General features: G+C 43.2%; 1 protein-coding gene across 2 annotated transcripts in view; it reads left to right on the forward strand.

Moving 5' to 3' along the window:
* The first annotated feature begins 6,578 nt into the window (after nucleotides 1-6,578).
* The window catches only part of LEKR1 (leucine, glutamate and lysine rich 1), a 76,368-nt gene continuing 56,171 nt past the window's right edge, over nucleotides 6,579-26,775 (forward strand). Inside the window, exons 1-4 of one of the 2 annotated variants that reach the window (XM_048504918.1) lie at nucleotides 6,579-6,789; nucleotides 14,877-14,996; nucleotides 17,804-17,979; nucleotides 25,737-25,922. In XM_048504918.1, coding sequence (XP_048360875.1) covers nucleotides 6,641-6,789; nucleotides 14,877-14,996; nucleotides 17,804-17,979; nucleotides 25,737-25,922 — 631 coding nt within the window. In that variant the 5' untranslated portion in view covers nucleotides 6,579-6,640. The remainder of the gene's footprint in view (nucleotides 6,790-14,876; nucleotides 14,997-17,803; nucleotides 17,980-25,736; nucleotides 25,923-26,775) is intronic. The other variant, XM_048504917.1, reaches the window with a different exon arrangement.

Below are 26,775 nucleotides of genomic sequence, written 5' to 3' on the forward strand. Positions count from 1 at the left end.
TGTTGTGCAATTGCTGCAGTTTTTGGCCCTCATTTGGGAACCATGCCTAGCAGAAACTTACATAAACTGAAATTTATGTAATTTATTTATTTATTTATTTAATTAATTAAACTTATAGGCCGCCTATCCCCTCCGGTTTAGTCTCTCAACAACCCTGTGAGGTAATTGGCCCAAGATCACTCCGTGAACTTCCATGGCACAAGTGGGAATTTCGAACCTGAGTCTAACATTCTTAACCACTACTAAACCATACTAGCTCTCTTAAGAACATAAGAAAGAGCCTTGCTGGATCAGACCAGATTCCATCTAGTCCAGCACTCTGCTACTTGCAGTAGCCCACCAGGTGCCTTTGGGAGCTCACATGCAGGATGTGACAGCAATGGCCTGCTGCTGCTGCTGCTGCTGCTCCCGAGCACCTGGTCTGCTAAGGCATTTTGCAATCTCAGATCCAAGGAGGGATCAGAGATTTGGTAGCCATAGATCGAAACTTTCTCCTCCTCATAAATCTGTCCGAAGCCCCTTTTAAAGCTATCCAGGTTAGTGGCCAAATCACCACCTCCCTGTGGCGAAGCATATTCCAAACACCAAATCACACGTTGCGTGAAGAAGTGTTTCCTTTATTAGTCCTAATTCTTCCCAGCATTTTCAATGGAATGCCCCCTGGTTCCTAGTATTGTGAGAAAGAGAGAAAAATGTCTCTCTGTCAACATTTTCTACCCCACATGCATACAATTTTTGTAGACTTCAATCATATCCCCCCTCAGCCAGCCTCCCTCCTCCTCTAAAACTAAAAAAAAGAGTCCCAAACGCTGCAGCCTCTCCTCATAGGGAAGGTGCTCCAGTCCCTCAATCATCCTTGTTGCCCTTCTCTGCACTTTTCTATCTCCTCAATATCCTTTTTGAGATGCGGCGACCAGAACTGGACACAGTACTCCAAGTGAAGGACAACAGTAGCTAGAATGGAGTAGGTGTGTTTGAGTTGTATGAGTTTACATACTATATATTGTTTCAACCTTTGCTGCTTAACCTTTTTTTTGGGGGGGGGGGGATATTGTATTGGGCCACTTACACATTTAAATGATTAATACATTTAATTAAAAGCTAGTCTGTTTCATTCTTTTGCTATAGAGTCATGTCTGAATTTTTAATAGCCATATAAAACTGAAGAATTATACTTCTATCTAGTAAACTGAAAACATTTCAAGACGTTGCAACTGATTTTCTATTAGAGCTGCCTGTATACCTGATTTTGGACCTAAGGGGGGGAAAAAAGACGAGAAAGTAGGGGAGAGATCAAGGTCAAAGGAGAGATTTGAGTAATAAATAAATAGTTGTGCCATAGACCTATTTCTGTTCATTCCTTATGAATTGACAAAAGAGTATTTTTAGTGATACGGCTGATAATCACAGTAATGACCTCCTTGGTTCTGTGTTGGAGGAGCTTAAATAGCTGCTCACAGTCCCTGCAAGTCTACCCCCCTTTCCTTGGTTCGTGGGGAACCAGCCAATCCTGCATATTGCCCCCTCTCTGAAAAAGGCTTGGGAATGGTTTGTCGCCTTGGGAAGAATTCAGCTTCTGATAATCACTGTTAAATTCTTCCTTTTAAGAAAGAATGCATGAGAAGTGTCCTGAAGAGGACCTTGCTATACCACACAGAGAGATGTATGCCTGAGGATTTTCAAGCATACCTCCCAAAATGTAAAATGCGGCAAACAGGGTGTGTGGAAACTTAGCCATCATTGACTGCAGCTCGCTATGACAGGGTACAGGTCTGCTTCTGTTGCTGTTCGGTTTAGGAACTGCCTGAAAGTGGTGTGTGTGTGTGTGTTTGCCATTATTTGAAATGTGGCTGAACTGAGCCGCATTTTGAAATCACAGAAGTGACGTCATCGTGGGTACCAATCTGCTAGACACTTTTTAGGGTTCTGGAAGGGTCTGAGTCCAGGCACAGATTCATTAGCAAATCAGTCTGCTGTGCTGTTTGTGTTTGGGAGCTGCGTGGAACATTCTTTGATCAATAAGCAATAACATACTTACGTGTTTCTATGTGAAGGAACATATGCAAGAAAAGAAAACAGTGATTAAAGCACAGATCTCTGACACCCACCCACTCCTTTTACGTTTGAGGGTACACAGTAAAAGCGCCATCAAGAGCATGAGGTTCAGATTCTTATTTTCAAACAACTTAATTCATTAGTAGAGCTCAGTGCATGTTAGATTCAGGTGCAGAACTTAGAGACCAACAAGCTTTTCGGGGTATAAGATTTTGAGAGTCATAGCTCTTTTTGTGAGGCATCTTTGATTCTAAAAAGCTTGTACACCAAAAATCTCATTGGTCTCGTTGGTCTCCAAGGGGCTAGTGTGATGTAGTGGTTAACAGTGGCAGGCTCTGATCTGGAGAACCAAGTTTGATGGTGTGCTCTTCCACATGAAGCCTGCTGGGTGATCTTCAGCTGGTCACTGTTCCCACAGAACTCTTTTAGCCCTACCTACTTGTTGTGGGGAGGGGGAGGGAATGTGTTTGTAAGCTGCTTTGAGATTCTTTACAATACAGGAAAAATGGGGTATAAAAAACAACTTGTCTTCTTCTACTGGGCTCAAACCTAGCTCTTCTGATACAGACCAACATGGCTCCTGAAATGATCTCAGTGGATGTTGTTGATGAAGAAATTAAACAACAGTCGCATTTTCAGATAGGTCCTGAACCAATTTCTCCCCCTCCCTCCTCAGGACATACAGTAAAATGTCTATAACTGTTTATTTTGATAGATAGAAGCAGCAGTGCTGTAAGGCATCACAGTGTTCTTTTCAAGATAACAAGGCCTCCCTTCCCTTCACATTACAGCTCAGTTTGTCCCCATTCAATAAGCAATTTCAGTACTTTGGAACCTTACGGTATTTATTCTGAATAGCAGTTTCATATTTTCAAGCACAAGCTGTAACTGCCAGGAAAAATAGAATTAATTTTTCATTTCCTTCAGAGCCACCGTAGCTATGGTCAGGCTTCATGAAGCGAAAAAAGAATTAGGATAAATAAAGTTTGGCGGAGCAAGGCCTAGGGTCAGCGTTTGGGACACAGCTTTGCTAAAGGGTAGTTAAAATGCACAGTGTTGAGATACGCCATTAACATCCTATTTTTAAGTGTGGCTCATTTCACTGTGAAGCCCTGCTCATGTTTCTTGTTTTGGTTGCAGTGAAACCATTTTTTAAAAAATGTCTCTTTCTCTTTTGTTTATGTTTGAATATTTTTCTTCTTCCTCTTCTCAAAATTAAGTTTTCTTTTTCAGATCTCTCTCGCCCCTGTTCCTGTTGCTTCTTTCTAGTCTTTTGTGAATTTAGTATTTTAAAAACCATGTAATATGAATGGAAACATGATTGATTATTTCTGAGTGGAGCTGTGTTGGTCTGCATTTGCAGAACTGGATTTCAGTCGTGCAGCACCTTAGAGACCAACAATAATTTAAGGGTACAAGCTTCCAAAAGTCAAAACCATAATCTCTTCATATCTCAAAAAATTGTGTGATGGATTATGTACTTTTTGTGCTTTCTTTGATACAGATGTGATGGTGCTGCCTCGTTTCTACCTGTGTTGGGGGTGGGGGGAATTCACATAGCTGATCCAGTTTAATAAACAATTCAAAGCTTTAATTCCTGATGCATGAGTAATTAAATTGTGGGATTCACTGCTATTGGTAGTAGTGATGGCCTCTAGCATGGAGGTTTTAAAAGGTGATTAGACAGATTGATGGAGGATAGGTCCAACTGAGAGTGCTAGCCATGATGACCCAAGACCCTTGTCTCCATCATTTTGCACTTGACTTATACCTGGTCTTTTCTTGGCAAGACCAAAGGGATGCTGGGAGGTCAGTGACTTTGGAAAGGAATGGGTTTCCTCCCCTCTTCCCTGGGTAATCTCTTTGCTGCTGCACAGGCAAGAACAATGAAAACTGTGGAGGTTTGCTAAAGCAGATTACCAAAATATAATTTTTTAAAAAAATATTTGTTGGGTTCTCAGCAAATGTGTGATGTCTGGTTTGTGAAGATTCTTAAATGCACCCAAATATGGAGCTGTGTGCTGTGTAGACAATGACCAGTTTCTCACCTGTCAAATTTTGTAGTTTCTGTTTGACTCAGAAGCCCCATGTACAGTAGATCACGTGATTCCTTCTATGAATTCTACCCCACTCGTGGTTTTGGGTGGACCACAAATGTATTGTCAAGCTGTCTTACTGCCTGCAAAAGGGACAGTCATAATTTCTTTGGAGTGCTTTTGAAGTGTCGCAAGTTACAAACATAAATGGAGAATCATCCAAAGAGGCTGATAATGTGAAACGGTGAATGAAATAAGGCTTTGAAAAGCAATCTTGATAAAACTTGTGCCACCTGTGGGAAACCTGAAACGAAACTCTCACAGCTTTCAGTAATTGCAATGGAGGACTGAAGATTTCTGCCTGCCTCCATTGTCAGGACCTCTATTGTGTTGTTGATTTCCTGTCAGCCTCCTGTGCTGTCCACAGCAATTAACAGATGGCCGAGTAGAACAGAGGGATGTGTGGTGGCCTGGCATAGCCTGATCTCTGTAGGTCTTGAAAGCTAAGCAGGATTGGCCTCAGTCAGAACCTGAGTGAGAGACTACTCGGGTTGCTCTGGCAAAACCACCTCAGCTTCCCAGACTTGAAAATCCTTTCCTGGGGTCACCATAAGTCAACTTGACAACAGTTATCTACATGGAGGAAAACAGAACACAGCAGCACTGAGGTTAAAGATGCTGTTTCCCTTGCAGAGAACAATTTCATGTTCCCGATGGCTTGGTTGCACACGTTCTTTCCACTCTTTCTCTTTAGGCTACAAACTGCTGCTTTTATTAATGTCCTTATTTATGTATGGACCACCTTTCAGGCTTGACTTCCAAGGCAGTCCACAATATTAAAAACCCACTTAGCACAATAAAAGCCTACACGACTGAAGCGATAAAAAAGTCTGTCACGATAAACCTACTCAGGCTAATGGATTGGAGACAGTTGCAGCACCTTCCCTATGAGGAAAGGCTGAAGAGTCTATGACTTTTCAGTTTAGAAAAGAGACTGCTAAGATGGGGCATAATAGAGGTTTATAAAATTGTGCATGGGGTAGAGAGAACTGACAGAGAATTGACAAAGAGAACTTTCCTTTGAGGCTGCTGTATCCAATTAATTTGAGATTAGTATAAAATCATACAGCTGGAAGGGGCCTAGTTTAACCTGCTGCAGGAAATCCAAACCAGAGCATTTTGTTCTTATAATTAAGAAATTTCTCCTGATGTTCAGTTGGAAACTACATCACGCCCTTTGAAGCATAAGTCTTTGTCCTGTTCTGTGTGAGTGACTGCCCTTCAGATATTTTAAGAGTGTTAGCATGCCTCCCATATAGTCTTCTTTTATGCAGGGTAAATGTGCCCAGTGATACCCTACAAGATTTGTATTCCAGTCCCATGACTGTCCTGGCCTCCTGTGAGCTCAGCTGGTTGCAGTTTGGTCTACGTTTTTACTGCAGCTGCCTGAACTGGGCATAGTATACCAGCAGAGATCTGACTAGTGTGGAATAGAATGCCACAGTTACTTCTGTTGACTCAGATACGATGCATTTTGTTAATTCAGCCTAAACTTCTATTAGTCTTTCTGCAGCCATGTCATGCTGCTGAGCAGCAGTGACGTAGTGGTTAAGAGCAGGTGCATTCTAATCTGGAGGAACCGGGTTTGATTCTCCGCTCTGCCGCCTGAGCTGTGGAGGCTTATCTGGGGAATTCAGATTAGCCTGTGCACTCCCACACACGCCAGCTGGGTGACTTTGGGCTAGTCACAGCTTTTCCGAGCTCTCTCAGCCCCACCCACCTCACAGGGTGTTTGTTGTGAGGGGGGAAGGGCAAGAAGATTGTAAGCCCCTTTGAGTCTCCTACAGGAGAGAAAGGGGGATATAAATCCAAACTCTTCTTCAATGCTCGGCTTATGGTTGACTGCAGTCCAGGGATCTTTTCCCTAGGTGCTCTTGTTAGGCCACGTGTGCTGTCGTCCCCTGTCCTGTATTTGGACATGTCATCTTTTTTACCTTAACGCAAAACTTTGCTGCTGTTTCTGCTGAATTTCATTTAGTTAATTTCAGTCTAGCTTTACAACCTATCAGGGTTATTTTGAATACATGAAGCTTCTTTATATTGAATCAGACCGTTGGTCCACCAGGCCTTGAACCAAGATGAAAAGCGGGGTATAAATATTTTAATAAGCAAGTCAGTATGGTCTACGTGGACTGACGTGGACTGTCCATGGTCTCAGACAGAGGTTTTTCGTATCACCTGTGACTTAATCCTTGACAATACTGGGAACTGAACCTTGGACCTTTTGCATGATAAACAAATGTTCTGTTTTTGTTCTGCTTTTACTGCCTATTCAGATATTATCTATCCTTCCCGGTTTTTGGGTTTGCAGTTTATGTTAGAGTCCATCTCTTTATCCAAGTCACTGATAAAAACACTGAAGAATTCCAATCCCCTTTTCTTTTAATATATTCCCTAAACACGTTACCTACTGTTTCTTCTAGATGTCCCGAGATGAGACCGTGTGTAAATACTGCGGAGTCAGCTATTTGATCCTTCATGAGTTTAAAATGTTAGAAGAGAAAGTCAAAGCCATGGAAGAGAAGGTGAAGTTATATGAGGGAAGTGTGGAACGGGAAAAACAACTCCAAGAAAAGCTACAGCGCCTAAGTCAAGATTTCGACCAGTGCACAGCAGCCAGTGAATCAAAAACAGAAAGGTTGTTGCACGTTATTCATTTCAAATTAATACGTTCATTAATGTAATTAGAGGAGAACAGGCTTTGACTGTCTTGCCAGACAGCTTGCATCAAGTATAATTGTCAGCTGAACTCACATTAATGAAATGTTATCATTTGAACTGTGTCTTAGAGACTTGCATTGTTGAGCACCAGTTGATAAGGTCATGGAAAGCGAAATGGGAAGATACTTTAAAGTTTGCTGTTATCAGAAAGTGAAACTTAACTTTTCATTCAGTCGTTTTCTGGCACCTGGGAGGTTTGCCTTGTTATGGGCAATGACGTCACGCTGTTGCCCTCCCAGGTGCAGCTTGTGCGATTTGTTATCATGCCTGCTTTTTAGCCAGATGTAATATTGCCTGCCTATAAATGCTGCAACCTGCCTGCTATTGGGCCCAAAGTGTGCATGTCACACACATTCAGTAGGCACTCCATTAGCTACTAATAAGTTACTGGATTCATTTCAAAGTTTTGGTTGTCACTGACCAAGCCCTTAATGGCCTTGGGTCCACATGCAGTGGCGTAGTGCTCAGGGGACCCGGGGGGTGTCTTTCACCGGGCGCACGCCAGTGCGGGGGCATGGCGCAGTTCCCCCTCGCTACGGCTCTACCCACAGTTCTATGCCACCTATCCTGCTGTGCTCCATTGTGACAGTTTTGCTCAGCTGAGCAAAGCCTTTTGAAGAGGCCACCCTGCAAATGGCTTGTTCATGCATATTCTCTGTGTTGACTTCCACTTTGTGAAATGACCTGCTCGAGGGGGTCAGGAGGGAAGCACCCACACTTTTACTGTTTCACAGAACGTGCAAAACAGAAATGTTCAAGGAGGCATTTTTACAAAGGGATTAGAATAGTAACAGCATGGAAGATTACTTTCCATAATGATTAGTAATACAGCCTGTTGTTCAGTTTATTACAGAGATCCCCAGAGTAGTCCTCTTGGGCATCATGGTTCCCATGGACACCTTTCCTAGTTTAAGAACTGAGCAGGACTAGTTGATTAGCCACTGGAAATTGATTGGCTGTGCAGATTTTTAGAATTGTTTTGCCAGCAGCTGTCACCACAACAGAAAGATCTTACTGTCAGTCATGCAGTGCATATGCAATAAAATATGTTTAAATATTTTTAAATATTTAAAAAGGCATAAAGTTAAAGAGATTCTGCCTGATATGTTGGTAAATTACTGTTATAGTTATGTATGACCTCTCCCTCCCTAGTATATTATGATTGCCCCTGTCTTCATTATGGTATGTTATACCTTAGACCAGTGGTTCTCAACCTGTGGGTCGCGACCCCTTTGGGGGTGAAACTACCTTTTTACAGGGGTCGCCTAAGACTCTCTGCATCAGTGTTCTCCATCTGTAAAATGGATAAATGTTAAGGTTGGGGGTCACCACAACGTGAGGAACTGTATTAAAGGGTCGCAGCATTAGGAAGGTTGAGAACCGCTGCCTTAGAACACTTTTCATGTGCTGTCTGCCTTGAGTCTCAGTGAAAGCTGGACAATAAATGAAGTTAATCCTATTACTACTATTTAATAATAATAGTAATAATATACTGTTTCAAACTGGGAGAACATGATCCCCTTCCCTCACCTCTAGCACATTAATCCTCCCTACCTCATTTGTCAATTTTAATCACTGGTGTCTGGTTGTTTAGCATATGGCTGATAGTGCCAATAGTTTTGGAATATAAATCCTAATTCAGATGTCATGACTGGTTTGCGGCAAAGACTTGCACTATAGTGAGGGATCGATGCAGGTTACTACCAGGAATGGAAGCTAATTTTTTTTCTTTGTGGCCCACAATAGGGGTCTTCAGCCTGTGGCTCTAGAGCCAAATGTAGCTCAGTGACAAACCAATTATGGTTGTGGTGGATTTTCCGGGCCATGTGGTTGTGGTCTGGTAGATCTTGTTCCTAACGTTTCGCTTGCATCTGTGGCTGGCATCTTCAGAGGTGTATCACAGAGACAAGTCTATTACATGTATAGGAACAAGATCTACCAGACCATGGCCACACAGCCCGGAAAACCCACCGCGACCAGTTGAATCCGGCCGTGAAAGCCTTCGACAAACCAAGTATGGTTCTTTAAAAAAGAAACCTTTCAGTTAAGATACATTGGTGGGATAGGTAGAACGTTAGAATAACTAATGTATGAATTGAGTGGCAGTCAAAAATAATCTTTTTTTATGGCTCAAAGGGACTTATTGGATTCTTTATTGCCAGTATTCAGATGCAAGCCAGGGCACTGAAATAGTTTCACAGGGTGCTCGTGACTTAGTGCAAGATCTTGTGTGTTCTGCTGCCTAATAAAGGCCTCTCAATAACCCATGTTTGGACTGCAGAAAAATTATGGATTATTAATTATCCATAATTAGTTATCAGTAATGTTAAAATGCTTTAGTTGTACTAAAGGGCTTTCTTCTACCACCTGTTGGTTGATTTCTTGGTTGGGATTTTCACATCATTTAGATCTTTGTATTGTGAAAGTTTGCTGACTCCTAAAATATGGCATGAACAGCAGCGATTATGATAATGATCACCCATATATATCATTTTTGACACTTATACGGGTTTTTGGAAGATTCAAAGCACCTCATTTATATTGTCCCAGCAATTCTTCTGACTGCTCTGTACAGCAGGCTGGTATTATGATGAATGCCTGCAGATTCACAGTTGCAGGAGTTCTTTTGGTTCTGTGACCATCCAGTCATGAGTCTCGTCCTCAAAGTTGTCTTATTACAAGTTGCTGATTTTTGTGTGTGTTCTTACTGCTGGAACTGGTAATTCCCTTTTGTCCTCTTAAGGCTGGGAAGGCTAGTTACAAAAAGCTCCCTTTTTGTATGGTAAGATCTGAAAAATGTGCATATCAGAGACTTTGCTGGCAGGAACAGCAGGCTATAATGGCAAAAAGGGGGAAAGGTTACATGAAAAGGGTTGGGGCCCTAATTGGACATTTGAGGAAGTGCCTTGTGTACATGAGATAAAACCTTATTGATCTGGTCTCTTTGAATACACAACATTCAGAGCCCAGGTGTTCCCAGATAATTGGCCTTTTCTCCAGTTTTACAAAGGCAAGGTACAAACATTGATGTAGGGCCATCTGAAGTTTGCCTGCGTACAGGGGCTTGCTGATCACCAGAGGACCCCTTATATGAGAACTCTCAAGTTTTGCTACTTAAGCACATGGTGTAGCATTGTCATTCTTATTGGATGACGTTTGCAATTAAGTACTTTTGAATGGAACTGTTACCACCCTCAGAAATTGTGAAGCTAATGTCTCCTCTGCCCAGGTGTGTTATCTTTGTGGAGTGCAGATATGGTTTTCTACCCTTTTGTCTAATGTTCATGTTATGCCTGCCATGAAAGACTTGTGTGACTCCACTTACTTGGATGCCTTTTAGTGTGACTCAGAGATTGATGTCAAAGTTTGAACCAGGCACACAAGAGCCTATTGTCTGTATTAATTAGATTAAAATATATTGGGGAATAGTGTTTGCTGAAGAAAGATTATTCTGGCTGTGCTTGCTGAAACTGTGGTGAAGAAACCCAAAAGTCTTCTGAGGTCATGTACTGAGCAAAGATATGTGTCTGGAAAGGCAATGCATAATAAGACCGTTCTAATTAAATTAGCCTTTTCGGGTTTCCCACTACAGCCTCAAGTTTCATATGCATTTGCATAGGCTGCTTAGCTAACTAATTGGTTAGCAGATAGTACTCCTTGGATTTATTACTCTGAGAGGCAGCGAAAGGAAGCAGAAGGCAGCTGAACAGAGAGCAAAAGGTGAACTCTGTTTTTGAAGTGGTGTCATATTGAAGATGGAGCAAGTTTGTTTTCGGCTGCTCCAGAGGCTGAGACAAGGAGTAATGGGTTCAAGGTGCAGGAAAATAAATTCCACCTGAACATTAGGAAGAACTTCCTGACAGTAAGGGCTGTTTGACAATGGAATACACTGCCTCAGAGGGTGGTGGAGTCTCCTTTGGAGGTTTTAAAACAGAGGCTGAATGGCCATCTGACAAGGCTACTTTAATTGTATATTCCTGTATGGCAGGGGGTTGGACTTGATGGCCCTTGTGGTCTCTTCCAACTTACGATTCTATGAAAATACCACCATATTGAGATATGACAGTATAATAAGATGTTCAGAAATATATGACATCCAAAAGGGTTTTTGAAGCAAAACTTTAAACTTTTTAAAAAAAATTGTCTCCACTTAGTTCATGGAGTTTAGCAAAGTGTCGTAAAACGTGTTTCGCTTTTAACAGAGAAACAAGGATGAGAATACACAAGAGATATTTTGTGATTCAAGATGTAACTAAGATGTTTCACCTACAAGTGTTTTCTGCTGAGAGGTCTTCCTCTTGGTAGTCTCTTGTTTGCTTGTAGAAACTTAAGTTTCTTCACTTGTATGAGTTAAGAATCTTAACCTACTTCCCCAGTTTCTTTGTTACTGGCCTGGGATCACTCCTTTCAGCAGAGCTATCTCCCATTAAACTCTTAGGAATCACTCTATGAACTTTAGACCTATTGTCCCTATACAAATAGTTGTGGATCCCACAACCCAAAAGGTGTTCCTTTTTGACCCTTGAGGGGGAATCCTCCACCAGATAGCTTCCAGATTCTGCCTCTTCACCTCTCCCTCTCAGTCAACAGAAGCATTCCCAACCATCATAGTCCCAACTTCCTCTCAGAATTCCACCCCTGTCAATCCTGTGGCTCTATGACCAGGACAGCTTCCCAGAATGCAGTTGTCTGTCATATGAGACATCAGTTTCTGTGAGCTGTGTCTCATGTTGTCGTAAGCATGAATCATTACCAACTGTTTGGTTTTAGCCCTGGCAGCACAATCCAGTCCATGAAAAAAGAAACTGGACCACAATACCTCTAGTAGTTTTTAACACTCTGCTTTAGCTGAAACTGACTTTACGCAGTTGCCATTCTAGAGTGCTTGTTGTTTGTAGATTATTGTTTTGTGACATCATCAGTTCCTGCCAGTTCACATCTGTAATTTTAATATGTAACCTGAGAGCTGAGTTTGGTGTTCCAGGCCAGGACAGAAACTGGTGCTGGAAATATGGAAAAAAGTCCTCCTCAGTGTTTCATTTTGTATACAATTATTTGAACCGAGAGGTTTCTGCCAGTAGGCTTGTCTGCCCTTCCATATGGAGGGAATCCTCTGCCTATGAGTTGGAGTTGCTGCAGGAGTGTGAGATCATAACCTCACGTACCTTACTAAATTGGTTCAGTGCATGTGCAAATCCCACATCCAACTTTTTTCTGAATAATCACTAAAAAAATCAAGATTGATTTACTGTTCCACTCTAAACATTGACTTCAGTGGCTTTAGAATGGTGTAGCTCTCTGCTTAAGATGACACTGTTAATGTCTGGAAAGAAACCAGTAGTAGATGGCTTGAATGTTGAGAGGAACATTTCAAAGCTTCGAGCATAAGGACTGTCTAACAAATTGAGAGGCTTTGAAGAAGGGATTCTTGACTTCCACCTTCTGCCCAATGCTGCCCCCCTGTACATCCCTCTCTCAGGCCCCTTCTGCACATGTAGAATAATGCACTTTTAATCCACTTTCAATGTACTTTGCAGCTGGATTTTACTGTGCAGAATATCAAAATCCACTTGCAAACAATTGTGAAAGTGGATAGAAAGTGCATTATTCTGCATGTGCGGAAGGGGCCTCAGCGCTGCTCCTGAAGTTAAGGGATTCTCAGGTGCAGCATCAGAGGAGACTCAGAGGCCTTCAGCAAAAGAAAAGGGAGAATCACCAGAAATCTGTCCCTCACCCTGCATTTTGTCATGTTCGAGTCTATATGTGTGGTTTAGGGATATGATTTCTGATAATTTTCCTTTCTTACTTCAGCCTTGTGTGTCTTTTCCCCACACTGTTTCTGAAGAGAGACACACTGGAAAGGAAGAATCAGTACAAACCTTTAACCGTGAGTTCACTCAGTGTTTCTGAGTTGGCAGTTCTGCGTAGGATTTCTTTTCCACATGTGCTCATATTCCCAAAACCTCATATCTTCACATGTTCTCATATTCCCAAATTTTCCAAATGTTATCATCTTTTCATATCTTGAGGGACAGTAACATCAAAAACATACTTTAAGTACTTTTTCCCTTTATGAAGCCAGTGCATATTTAATGTCTGCAGAAATTTGTATGAATGTTTAACATTAGTGTCTTTCGAACTTATTTTTTTTAAAGAAATTAATGTCCTTTACATAAGTAGAATAGTTCCTAAGCGTGGGCTAGTATAGTATGTAGGTCAGTGTATCAGTGCTCTTGCACTTCTGGGAAGCATATCTCCATACCTAAAAGGGCTAGATACTTGTTGAAAGCTGGGACTTTGAAGGAACTATACTCTGTCTCACCAAAAGATGTAAGTGCGTTTGGTAGTTGTTCAACGGAAGTGAAAGTAGTGTGTTTTGCAGGTCAAAGTGGTCCTGATTCTCTTAAAGCATTAAAGAATAATTTTTAAGCATCACCACCATCAAAACCATTATTCTGTGCACTATGAAACATTGAACTTAGATAAGAGAGCATTTATAGTGCATCAGACGACTATCAGCAAGACTTCCCTTTTTGTATAGTAGTGCCTACCATTTCTTTCCCCGTTCAGGAGCCTCTGTGCTGCCACGGCCCTTTTAAGAGTTCACTTGCCCATCTGCCCTGCTCACCTGCCCACCCCGCTCACTTGCCCATCCACCCCACTCACCCACAAGCCCACCTCAATTTTGGATGGAACTACAATTTTGGGGGGAAGGGAAGGGGGTAGGAAGGGGACTTCCCATCCTGGAGGGAGGGAGGAGGGGGCCTGTCATCTAGTCATGGCCCACTCACCAGCCTAACCTACCTCATAGAGTTGTCGTGAGGATAAAATGTAAGCCATATTGACTCTCCATTGGGGAGAAATGAAGGATACACTTGAATTCCACAACTTGCCATTCATGCTCCCATAGCATGGTCCCATTTTACACTGACCATAGGCCTGCTTAGCTCTTCTTTTCTTTCTCATTCTGTTCTCCCTGTTGCTGCCTCTCTGTACAAATTTCTCCTCGTTTCAGCATAACCATATCGTGGCGAGGTTAGCAGGATGTTCAATTTCACAGATTATATGAAAATGTACAAGTGCAGAAAAGATCGCCCTGTTCTTAGTGGTTTTCAACGTCATTCAAATTTTGAAAGCATGCCGATTTATTTATTTTTAATAGATTAACCTGTTAAAATCAAGATGAGTAAACCATTTTACAACACCATCCTAAGCAGTGTTGCACCTTTCTAAGCCCGTTGACTTCAATGGACGTAGAAAAGTGTAACTCCACTGAGGAATGCAGTGTTAGCCAGTTGACAGGACCAATTTAGAAAGGAACCAGTCGTTAGGAGAAAGGGTGTGGTTGAGAAGGAAATTTGCCATGGAAAATTTCAGACTTGCTAAAGTGATACCTCCTATAACTCTGTGGGTCTGTTCCTGGAAACAAAATTCAGTGTGAAGCAGCTTAGTAGGAGATATTTATAACACTGTTCTACTGGAGGATTGTTTATAGTATTTATGATTCTTCTGTATGAGTAATATATCAGGGCTTTGTTGGGGTGTCGTAATGTCACTAATTTGAGTGAAGTGTTTTTTAAAATCATAATGGCCTCTTTGGCTGTTGCAGTACTTTTCCATGTGGACCCCCCCCCCACACACCCCTTTTATTGTCAGATTTACACCTAGAATGGAGAGTTCCATAATGAAACCGCTTTGTTGTAATGCTTTAGGAACACAAGCTACCAAGGAAAGAACGTCTTTGTTGTATAAGTCTACTTTTACATGTACGCCTTTCTAAAAATACCAAAATTGTTTGAACCTTTGGTTATATAAATGTTTTAGATGTCTTCCTTCCCAGTTGGAATAAGTTTCAGTGAATCCATACATTTGATTTTCCGCATAATTATTTGAAAGCTGTCTACTGTGTCTGATAAAAGTTTTCCAGGGGGGAAAAAGCCCTTAGGATAGACTGTATGGTTTTATTAAATTATGCACATGTTGTATCTTATTTACTTCTTACAGAATAAAGAAATTACACCTGGAGATGGAACAGAAGCAAGATGTAATACGAATTCTAAGTGAACAATCGAGATGCCTCCAAGAAGAGAAAGAAGCTTTTCACAAGCAGGCACAACGGTGGAGGTAAGAAATCTCTCAGGCAGTATATAGGATTTCTAATTGTTTTTCCCTCCTGCATGGTGATTTGATATGTTTGAGGAAATTATAAATTGGAGGGCAACAGTGGTGTAGCACCAAGGGGACGTGTGTGCGCGTGACGCACCGGGCACATGCTGGTGTGGGGCGGGGCGGGGGCATTCTGGGGGTGTGGCAAAGGTGGGGCGTGGCAGGGACAGGGCGCACGCTTGCCCTGGGCATCATTCCCCCTGGCTCCGGCCCTGCAAGGAAATGTCTGTGGGATACACTGATAGCCGTGTAATCTGTTCCTATCAGTGGGTTTGTTCAGTGATGTCACAGAGTTGTACTGCAATAATGTTCCCCCAAATAAATAAACCAACCTCTTGGCTGTTGAGTGTTTCCTGGGCTGTGAAAGGCTTGGACCAAACAAATCTGTATTTGGTCTGAAGGACAGTTCGCCCACGTGTTTAAATTCATTTGTCTAACAAATTGTATTTATTTATATCCTGCTTTTCTCCCCTATGTCAACCCAAAGCAGCTTTAATATTGTTCTCACCTCCTCCGTTTCACCCTTACAATAACCCTGTGAGGTAGGTTAGGGTGGAAGGCAGTAACTGGCCCAAGGTCAGCTAGTGAGTTTGTATAGCTGATTATAAACTAGGCCCTGGTTCTCCCAATTCCTAGTCTGACTTTCTAACTTTTATACCATGCTGGCTTTATAGAGAATGAATGTAATGTATGCATGAATTAGTGACAGCTATGCATCGTAATCCAGTTTTTGTTCCTGAAACATAGGAATCCATTGTTTCATTACACCAGGAACTCACAGATTCCACCCCCACCCCCATGTGAATCTCAGTGGTTCCTTCTGTTCTTTGTGCCAGTCACAAACCGCTTTTAAGCTCTCCCCAGAGCTGCTGTTTGGGGAAGAAAGTAAAAGACCACTTAGATTCACCTGAGTCTATTACTGGGCTGGAACATGGTGAATTCTTTTTGTTTGTTCCCATCCACACAAAGAAAATGGGCTGTTGGGGTAGCCTCCTTTTTATTGAGTGTTCTTGTTTTAAAATCTTCCAAGTAACTTAAACCTTTGGTATGCCTAAAAGGTCTGTATCCAAGGACTACAAAAGAATCCTACAGCAAACTGCAGTGTGCGTAGACTGCAATCCTAAAGACTGTGGGAGGAATCCTAAACAGGTCTGCCCAGAAGTAGGATCCACTTCATTCACTCCCTCCTGCCCCCCAGGAATAAGCCCCATTGAATAAAACTGGAGTTACTCCTAAATACCCCGTTTCCCCGAAAATAAGACCTACCCCAAAAATAAGACCTAGCATGATTTTTTGGGATTTTTGGAGAATGCTTGAAATATAAGCCCTACTCTGAAAATAAGCCCTAGTTACAGATTTCCCAGCGCAGCTGATCTGGTCACGAGGGGGGGGGGATCATGGGGAAAAAATAAGAAATCCCCTGAAAATAAGCCCTAACGCCTCTTTTAGAGGAAAAATTAATATAAGACCCTGTCTTATTTTTGGGGAAACACGGTAGTATTGCTCCCATCATCTTTGATTTTTGGCTCCCTCCTGCTCTAGCATCCTGTGTTGGCTGCTGCTGTTCCCCAGTGCCTTTTCTGTCTACTAGTTTATAGGCCTTCTGTTCTTCTTTCTCCTCCCCATCAATCAATTTGCTCTTCCTCCTAGCCAGTCTAGTATACTGTCTCTAGGAACTTCCAGCACTGTGGCCCTGCAGCTCTCCAGGGAACTGCCTCCTCTTTTTCTCCCTTGATCCCATCATAGCTAAGATTTGAGAAGGGGAGTAGAGTGTTGTTGAAAACCCCAGCATGGATTGGAAGAACATTAAATATTTCTTCTTCCTCTTCCTCGAATTACTTGGAAGTCGTGCTTTCCAAGTCAGTATTTGGTCAAATCTGTTATAAACCAAGCTTTTTGAAAGACTAGCTTCAGCCTTTCATATGCAGAAAACTCAGTAAAATGGGAGAGGCTTAACAGCTGTTGTGCTGTATTCACAGTGTTAGTGAAAGTGATAAGATGGCCTCCCAGAGGAAGCGGAGTGGGCAGCTGTAACGTTGCTGTTAGAAGATGCTGCAGAGCAGTTCTCTACCAGAGGACTTTTGTTGAAGCAGTATGATCGTGCTGGGTTGTGGATATTTTCTTTCTCAGTAGTGAATTGACACTTGGGGTGAGGATTTGTGGGCCAAAATAGATTTGAGCAGGGGCGTACTGCCCAGAAGGGCATATGGGGCCAAATGTCCCCGAACTGCAGCCATTTAGTCACAGGAGGGGTGGAAAATCACCCCACCCCGTACCCCTCCTCCTTCCCCCTGGGTCCATACACTGACTTCAAGACTGTGTTCAGATTTGTGAATTGGGGCATGTTTTATAATGTGATGGTGACTTTGAGATTATTTAGTGCTAAAAATGTTGTTTGGTCATTGTGGGGGAGGGCGGCCACCCATTTGGGGGTGGGGGGTGGGCGGAAAACTCAGATTTGCACCAGGCTGCAAGATACACCTCTGGATTTGAGGGTTGCCCTTCTATTGCTTTCTTTTATCTTGTGTGTATAGGTTTGGGCCCTGACCTGGATAGCCCCAACTAGCCTGATCTTGTGTTGAAAACCCCACCAAGGGTCACCATAAGTCAACTGTGACTTGACAGCAACCCCCCCCCCCCAAAGTTTGGGAACTGCTTTGGGCCCTGTTAGGTGTAAAAAAATATTTTAAATAGGAAAGTAAGATTGTGTTTAAAAATCAATTACCAATGAATTGTTATCTCCCCCCACCTCCATGTTTTTACAGGCAAACAGTGGAGCAGCATCAGTCAGCCTTAACAAAAGCCTGTGCACTTCTTCCTTTCATCAGAGGAGAGTTTAAAAGTATCAAAGCAGACCTGTTTGGCAGTATCAACAAATGGACAAAGCTAAAAGGACAGACTTCTTTACAGATTGAAAATATGAAGCAGACGGCATTTGCTGGTGAGTTGGCCAGCTTGCAACTCCTCTCGGTGTCTTACACTTCCAGTGCGGCGTAGCGGTTAGGGAGACCCCCGTTTCAAATCCCCACACTGCCTTGGAAGCTGCCTTGGGCCAGTCACATAGTTTCTCTCCATCTTACTCCTGGGTTGTTGTGAGGATAAAATGCAGGAGAGGAGAAAGAGGTAATAAATGAAGTTAATAACAATAATAATAATTCAAATAGCTGCCAACTTTTTGGGCAGGGGGAGGGCACCGTATATACAGCCTCTACCCTTTCCTTTCCCTCTTCCCTTTGTCCTGGTCTAAAAAGTCCTTAAGTCTAAGGAGGGAAAGTGGAATAAACAAACTTTGGCAGGCCTTCTTAAAATTTAGAGTTTGTAAAATGCACTGTCATTCTCATCAGGGAGGTATTCTACTTCTTTACTTGCAACTCGTATGGTTTGCCTTTCTTCCAGTGTTGGCACCCAGGGCAGTTTGCAGAAGGTTGGGTTCTAAGCACCGTCCTTGCTGGAGCTCTTGCAAAATACAACTTTCCTCCCTCCCTTCTGCAGCCTGATATGTTTGATGGAATCCAGCATCTGGGCATATATTGCCAGAAAGGCAGAGCATAAATAAATGCTGTTGGACCCTTTGGGGCAGAATTTGGGGTCTGTAGGAGGCCCGCAATGGGGGACAGGGAGGAACTGGAATAAATTTGGGACATGAGGAAGAGCTGTCTGCATGAGAGAAACAAAAGCATAGGCTCCAGATCAGAGTTTTTCTTTCTTTCATTTTTTATACCGTATTTTGATTGGTCTCTGTTGGTTTCCACCTTGAAATGTCTTGCTTTCTACTTACTGGGGATCAAATGTTGAGGGTTCATACCACTCACAAAGGATTATCTATTCCTCTTAATCTTGGAGTGTCAAGCAGAGAAGCTGCTGTCAATTTTTTTGGCAGGAGGGGGCGCACAGTATGACCTCTGCCTCTACCCTTTCTTTCCCCTCTTTGTCTTAGTCTAAAAGTCCTGCATTTTCTCTTTACCACATAGTTTTGCCCATCAGACATAGACTGCAGAATGTGACTGTTGACTTCTTTTGGGGGGAGGGAGATGGGTTATGGTATGAAATAACTTGAACAAAATCCAACAGAGAGGATTTTCTGCATCACAAAAATCACAACTGGCACCTTTCCCCTTCAGCCACAGAGGACAGAGCTGAATAGTTGTGGAATGCCAAATCTCCAAAGATGCCTGAAGGGGTAGATGTCTGCTCTGAGAGAACTTGCGGTACACTTGATCTTAAAGGGCAAGGGAAGGACATGTTGGCAGGCTGCTGCTTTCTAGGCTTCCGTGTGCCACCCGAGGTGACATCACGTCCCTGCGCAAGAGTTCAACTCACGGCAACATTTTAGGCCAAAAGCAGAATAATTGCCTGCTAGAGGAATGTGATCTGAGTTATTCTGACACCGCATCTGTATGGAAAGTCCAATGGTGTCAGCTGCGTAGTAGGAAAATACACAACAAAGATATTGTCTTGAATCCAGTGGTGTGGAAGCATAAATGGACAGTGCAGTTCTGCTTTCACGAATTTTTGTGCCACAAAAAACACTTTCTTCCCCATATATTATGCTGTCCAGAAAAGATCCTGTGCAAGCAGAGATGAATAAGTTTGACTTAGTCAAGCAGCTACCGCTGTCTATTTCTTGCCCGTCCGTCCGTCCGTCCGTCCGTCCGCCCGTCTATTTCTGTAAATGTATTTCCTGCCCATCACCAGAGTCCCTTGCAGAAGTATTGCAGCGCAAGCAGAAATTTTGCACTGGATCCCACCCGTTGTTCTCAGTGTACATTATCTTTGCAATGATTCCCTTGTTTTTGAGGCACACAATGAAACTATTTTTTTTCCTGGTAATTTTCGAAAAATCTGTGCTTCATCTGATCCAAACACACTTTGATTAACTATTCCAGGAGGGTTCTGCAAATGTTGGCAGCTGCCCTTCTCCTCTCGCATTTCTTGCTAAACGCGATCCTTGTCCCTGCCTTTTTGAGAAAATGGTGTAAGGCTATTTCTAAATATCTTCTGTCATGTGAAACATGTACACATTTCTCTTTCTCTCTGTCTCTAAGAAGCAAAAGCAGAAGAAATCTAGTTTCTGAACTAGGTCTCTGGTTAACGCAGAGATTGGGCAGAGGAAATTCAAGCTCGGACAACTGAGTAACATTGTGACCCCTGACCTGAACTGCCACTTTTGAACTGTGCTCTGCTGTTTCTGCACTTGGCAAGTCAAACCTTGCTTGTAATTACATTCCATTTTAGTCATTCAGTCCTCACTTGTCATGACTAATAAACCTGACAGCAACTGACACAAGAGTTTCGTGCTTAGGAAAGGGAAACTGAAGTTTGGATCCAAACCCATGTTTGAATAGGAAGGTCACTTGTCAAATACATTGTACAGATGGGCAGTTAAGTCCACGTTGCGCTGTAAATCGTGTATGTTTATGAATACATTTGTTGTGATGGAACCTTTGTAACTAGAGTGGTGAAAAATATTATGGAATGTATTTTGTTAGCATGATTTATCTGAGTCCATTTTTTGTTTGCTTTTCCCCTTAGCCTCCTCACAGATTGCATATTGATGGACACACGCACTGATTCAGAGATACTAGCAGTATGGTCAGAACCATCTCTTTCTTAGCCATTGCTGCCTCTGAGAAGTCTGATCACTGTTGTGAAAACGCAGGAGGAAGGAGAAGCTGGAATGAAGTATATCTAATTCCCACATGAGCCCCTGCCTGCAGATACTTAAATTCTCAGAAAGGGGGCACACTTCCTTTCCAACAGTTCTTTCTGCAGACTTAGGGGACCTCCTGGGTCTTTGGAAAGATCCAAAAAGATTTTTAAAATAAATGGGGGCTTTAAATCCCCCCCAAAAAACTAAATTAAGCATCTGCTCATGCACAGACACCCCACTTATCCCTTTAGGGCCCAGTGGCAGAGGAGCCTGGGCTACATGGCAGCTAGCATAGGGATTCACTCTGGGCTCAGCTACCATGGCCGGGCACCACAGGGATCTACAGTGGAGCTTGGGAGCTAGCAGTGGAGCCTTCTTTGGCAGCTGAAAAGCAGTGGAGCTCTTCTTTGGCAGCCGAACCCTAGCAGCAGGCCTTGCCCTCATCACTATAAGGCAGGGATGTCCAACTCTGGCCCTTCAGATGTTCATGGACTATGATTCTTATTCCAATTGGCCATGCTGGCAGGAGTTGATGGGAATTGTAGTCCATGAATATATGGAGTGCCAGAGGTGGACACCCCTGCTGTAAGGTAAGCAGTGGGAGGGAGATGGGGAAATGAGATTTCCCCTTCCTCCACAGGTTTCACAGGCCCCCACTTGCACATACGTGGTTTGCTTTTTACTTTGGGAGTCTCTGGAATGAGCCCCAAAGCGTGTTCACAACCCTCAACTGCTGGATGCTGGGAATTTTCTGCTTGTATACATATTTATTCACGGTCCAGTGGAAAATGTGTGCACAAGATACACAGACATAAATCAACTGATTTTTCATAGGGGAAAGGGTCTCTGTCGTGGGGGTTGTATTCTTAGGTTGGGGATTTATTTGACTTGGAAACTTTTGAATCAAAACACATTAAGCTTGTTTATCTTGTCTGAGACATAACTATCCTAGTACAAACATACAGAAGGCTATTTATTAGGTCTAGGGCAGTTTAAACCAGAGATTTATTTCTGTTTCTGAGAAAGGGCCCAGCCCAATAAGAAGTCTTCCAGACCAGCTTGACTTCTATTAATGCGTAACCTATGCGTTAATTTCTCCTGTCACCAGAGTATCCCACACAACATCTACCCACTGGCCTTCAAAGAGAATCTCTCCTTTCCAGTGACTCTCATTTGCTGTTTAGGCTTCCATTAAATACAGATTCTTAGGGCTTTCATAGGGAGTATTTTATTTTCTGTGTATGCAGCAGGGACAATCCAGAAACTTGTTTTGCAGGTATGGATTTGGACAACAATCGATGGATTTAGAAGTGCTAAACAGTTTCACTGATAAGAATAATTTTTGAGTTATATGAACGATAAGCCAATAACATAGTAAGATGGCAACATGGAACGTGGGTAGTATGTGAGCCTTGGGGTTACCCAAGTAAGCAAGTGGTCCAGTCCTCTCCCTGTAACCTAGCTTTGGTCAGAGAATCTGCTCCATAGCTGTATAAAGCCTTGACCGAACCACTGTTCTGCATTATATAATAGACTAGCAGCAAAGCCCATTGTGTGGGAGATGCAGTGGGCCCTAGCAGGGTCAAAGAGGAAGCATTTTCCCCCTGCAATGGGCTTTACTGATGCTGCAGGGCCCCTCCCTGCTCCCGACATGATGCTTACCAGATCTGGGTCTGCAAGGTGAGGTTTGGGGTGGTGGGAAAATGAGGCTTGGGGTGGTGGGAGGGTTGGTAGGTGTGACTGGGGGGTGGGGGAGGATTAGACGATGAATGTTGGGGTGTGGGAGGATTAGAAGCTAAGGCTTGGGGTGGGTGGAAGGTGTGAGGAGGGGTGTTGGGAGGATGGCAAGGGGTGGGAGAGATGGGGAAGGTGGCAAGGAATGGGGTGTGTGGGGAGGGTGGCAAGGTGAGGCATGCTATGGGGTCGAATTTGGATGGTTGGGGTGGGATGGGGAGGCAGGGAGGGGTGGCCGGGCTCATGAAGCTGCTCTGCGGCCCCAGCCTCGGGGGTGGGTTAAGTAGGTGAGGAGGGGTGGCCGGGCCCAAGGCGCTGCTGCTGCCCATGCAGGAACCAATCGAATGTCCCGACAGCAACCCCTCCACCAATGGAGGGCTGGAGCCCTGTTCCTCCATTGGTGGTGGGGTTTCTTGTTGGGCATTCGATTGCTTAGCGCTTTATTATTTAGGATTAGCTTGCTTGGCTCTCTGCAGGAGAGACAGACTATATTGAAAATCACATTGTTCCTTTACCATGAAATTAGTTCTCTCATGTGTATATTGGAAAACAGGGTGTTATATACAAATATTGATTTGAATTTCTTTAAATCTGGAGGTGCTCATGCTGCTCCATTTATATCTATATGAGACGGAAATAGTTACTTTTATTAGGTTGCATGACTGTGAGACTTGTAACCCCACCCCACCCCCACCCGTGCTGTATTCAGTGTGCTAAAATGTACATTGTTCAACCCAAAGAGGTTGGGAGTAACTCATCCTTTACTTTTTGGTGTTCGAGCCCATCAGTTGTGATGAGAGGGTCATTGGATCACACCGTGTGGGTTGACTGTTCCACCCAAAGACTTCAAGTTTACATATAAGTGAAGTTCTATGCCTGGAAGTCTAACCAGTTTGATGTTGAATGGCTTGTACTTTACCAAATGGAGCAACAAATAATTAGCAAGATAAACTCTTTGGCCTTCTCCTTGGACTTTTTCGTTAATATGGACGAGTGTCATATTTTTAACCTTTTAAAACAAAGCCTGTTTGATATCGAAACCCAACATTTTTCATCTCAGCGTTTGACATTTAGCCCACCTGTAAGATTTGAAATACATCCAAACAGTTACAAAGACATCCAAATAGTTCTCTTCCATCTTATTTGTATTGCTTACCTTCACCGCGGCTAACACTTGTTTTCATGCAAACTTGTATGAATATTCTCCCCTCTGCACTTCTTTGGGGTGGATTCTTACAGATACCTACTGCAAAAGATTATGCCTCTGTTCCCAGTGAAAGATTAAATCACTCGATCATATTCTATTATACCGTGAACTGTATAACTCGCTGAGGAAATTTTTTTATTGAGCCACATGTTAAACACTGGCACTCACTTTCTGATAAAGCAAAGATTCATCTTCTTTCAGGCAATCGATGCCCCCAAAGAACAGAAGACGTGGGTTAATTTCTTGTGCTGACTCAACAACTCTATTCTTGGCATCATTTTTCTGTACTCTCTTCCTCATCTTATATATTTAACTACCTATTTATAGCTGTATGATTTTATGCCATTAAAGGTGTTCTTGTTGTTGTTGTATAAGTGAAGCAACAACAAAACATTCAGTTTATTTTAGGAGCAAGCTTCTCTTTCTTCACTTGATACATTGATGTGACTGAGTTAAATGATAGGGCCTGACAGGGCATTAACTTCTTCTTAAGGGCTTTCAGGGAAGTATGCAGTTAGATCCCCTGGAGGATTTCCTCATGTTGAAGGGATTTCCATTTACGGAGGACAGCTTTCGTGCCTCCTGCCATTCACGGCAGCCCCCAACATTCCCCATTAGATGCTGCTAATGTGGATCTTTCCAGTAATCAGATGTGACCAGTTGTAAAAATTTGAGAGCAAATTTGAATAATTAGCAGGTTTAAATGTTGCTTGTTATATCAATCTACCGCTGAACAAAGCTGCTTCTAAAGGGTTATGGGTATCTTCGTGGTTTTGGATATGTTTGCAAGGATATGTCTGCCTACTGCTTTTTCATTAAAGATCAGTCATATTCGTTGGATTGAAAAGTGCCCATCTGTGTGTGCAAGAGGACACTGCAATTTCCGCAGATTGGTCTCAAAACGTCAATACCCCACCCATCCATTCCTGAAGGAACTCCCCTAAACCCCAGGAACAGCTTTTGGGGCTGTAGAAAACAATAGGAAGTGCCAGAATCTGCCCTGCTTGTGCATCTTTGACCCCATTAAATTTCATGCTTAATCCTACTATATAAAAGGCAAGACATATTTCCAATGACTCACTCCTTAAAGCGAAGGACACTGAGAGATGTAGTCCAGAGGGTGCTGTTTCCTGAGCAAGAGAGGCTGGGTGGACTACACCTCCCACAATACTTTGCTTTAAAAACACAGTCATCACCAATGCACCTTCCCTCCCAGCCCCCTAAGAAATGCAACTCTCTTGTGTGCACAAAGCCTCGACCCCACTCACATGCCCTGCCTAAAGCCCCTCGCTGGTCTTCTCAACTGGGGAAAGCATCTGGGCCAGGCCTCCTCACAGTGTCCATTCAAAGCTGCTGTACTGGTTCCCCAGGCCTTGATAAGAGACCCACTCTCCACCACCCAGAGCAACACTGGTTCTGCACATGGGGAAGGAGGTTGGACTGTCCTGAGGAGGGCCGGGTGCTTCCCATAGCAAATGGGAGGTGGAAAAGGGCATGCAGACAGCATTGGTGTAGTGAGTGGGTGCACTGCGAGGGGCCCCATGGCCAGTGGGGCTGACCCCATTCCCAAACTCTACATGGGATTTGAACAAGGGCCAGCCCAACCAGCTGAGGCCGGCAGCAAACGGGCTGATCCTGGAGATCAGGGCTGGACAGCTGGTCTTCACTTGAACTCCATGTGCAGCTTTTGGTGGGGCGAGTCATGGGGGCATAGTGAAGGACACAGTGCCTGCGGTGAGCCCCGGGCACTGCTTTAGTAAGCTATGCCCCTGGTGGCCAGGCCTCTCCACTGTCAGGGACAAATGAGGTTGAAGGAAAGAAGGATGGAAGGGCACTGCCATCCATAACACTCTTGCTGCCCAGCCAAGCTGGCAAGAAGCTTATGAGCAACCTCCCCAACAGTTTTCTAGAGCCTATTGTATTTGTACAATGGGCTTTACTGCTAGTACTTACATAACCAAATAGTCACCTCCTCTTAGATTTCTACTGTTAACAAACCAATATCTTGTATATGCTGTGATTGGCTTGTATATATTCCAGATCTCTAACAACACAAGATTTTTTTTAAAAAAAACCCTACGTACCACAATTTTTATGTATTTTTCAGAAATTTCCACTTTGAACCAAAGCTTAGCCAAATGCCAAAGAGAAAATATTATCCTGCAGGAGGACGTGAAACAGGCATGGCTGACGTCCGAGGCGGCTGGAGCAGAAATCGAGCAGCTTCAAGCTTCTCTGCTGCAAGAGGGTGAATTGCAAAAGAAATGTCAGGAGCTGCAAAAGAAAACACAGGGTAAGAGAAGGCAGGCGTCAAGATTAAAACACGCTGGACAGCAGCATTTTTTCATAATGATGTGCATTCTTTCACCCGGCTGCAGTGCACCATGGTCAGGATGCATCCAGACCCCCCCCCCTTTCCTGTGTCTATATGTGCTTCTTGCGCTGAAATTTTCAGCCACCAGGATGTGTTGTTTCCTGAACAAGCACAATTTTGCTTGCATGATTGCACCCCTGCACCTGCGCAGGCCTTTCTATTTTGGTGTAATCCACCAAGAAAAGGGAGCAGGGAACCAAGGTTGCAAAAGAATAAAGTGAATCGATTTGCACCATAACTAGATTGAAATGAAATATGCAGACACATGAGCAAGGGACGAGGCCTTTGAAAATCCTTTGGAGCTCCATCTGAGAGGAAGGTTATCAGGGAAAACAACTGGTGAGGAGCCTCTGTGGCTTAATTCCATTAATCTTTGCAGATAATTTCAATTCAAGATGGTTGAGAATGATAGAAGAAAAATGACTCCATCTTGCCTTGTCCAGCATAGCTTTATTGCATCTTGGGCATCAATGGGCCAGAGTGTTAATTAAACAAAGATTATGGGACATTTTCCTCCAGACTGACAGAGCGTGGAACCACTGCACTCTCATAGTGGGGAACAGTAATAAAAACTTGGTTCCACCAAGTTATTAGTGTACTCCAGAATACCTTAAGCCTCAAAGAGCATTAACCTTAGCCTGGTCCCTCCCATCGACTTTATAGGAAGGAAGCAGAAGAAGAGTTTGAATTTGTATCCCCCTTTTCTCTCTTGTGAGGAGGCGCAAGGTGGCTTACAAGCTCCTTTCTCTTCCTCTCCCCACAACAGACACCT

The sequence above is a fragment of the Sphaerodactylus townsendi genome, linkage group LG08 (genome assembly GCF_021028975.2).
Source record: "Sphaerodactylus townsendi isolate TG3544 linkage group LG08, MPM_Stown_v2.3, whole genome shotgun sequence".
NCBI lineage: Eukaryota > Metazoa > Chordata > Lepidosauria > Squamata > Sphaerodactylidae > Sphaerodactylus > Sphaerodactylus townsendi.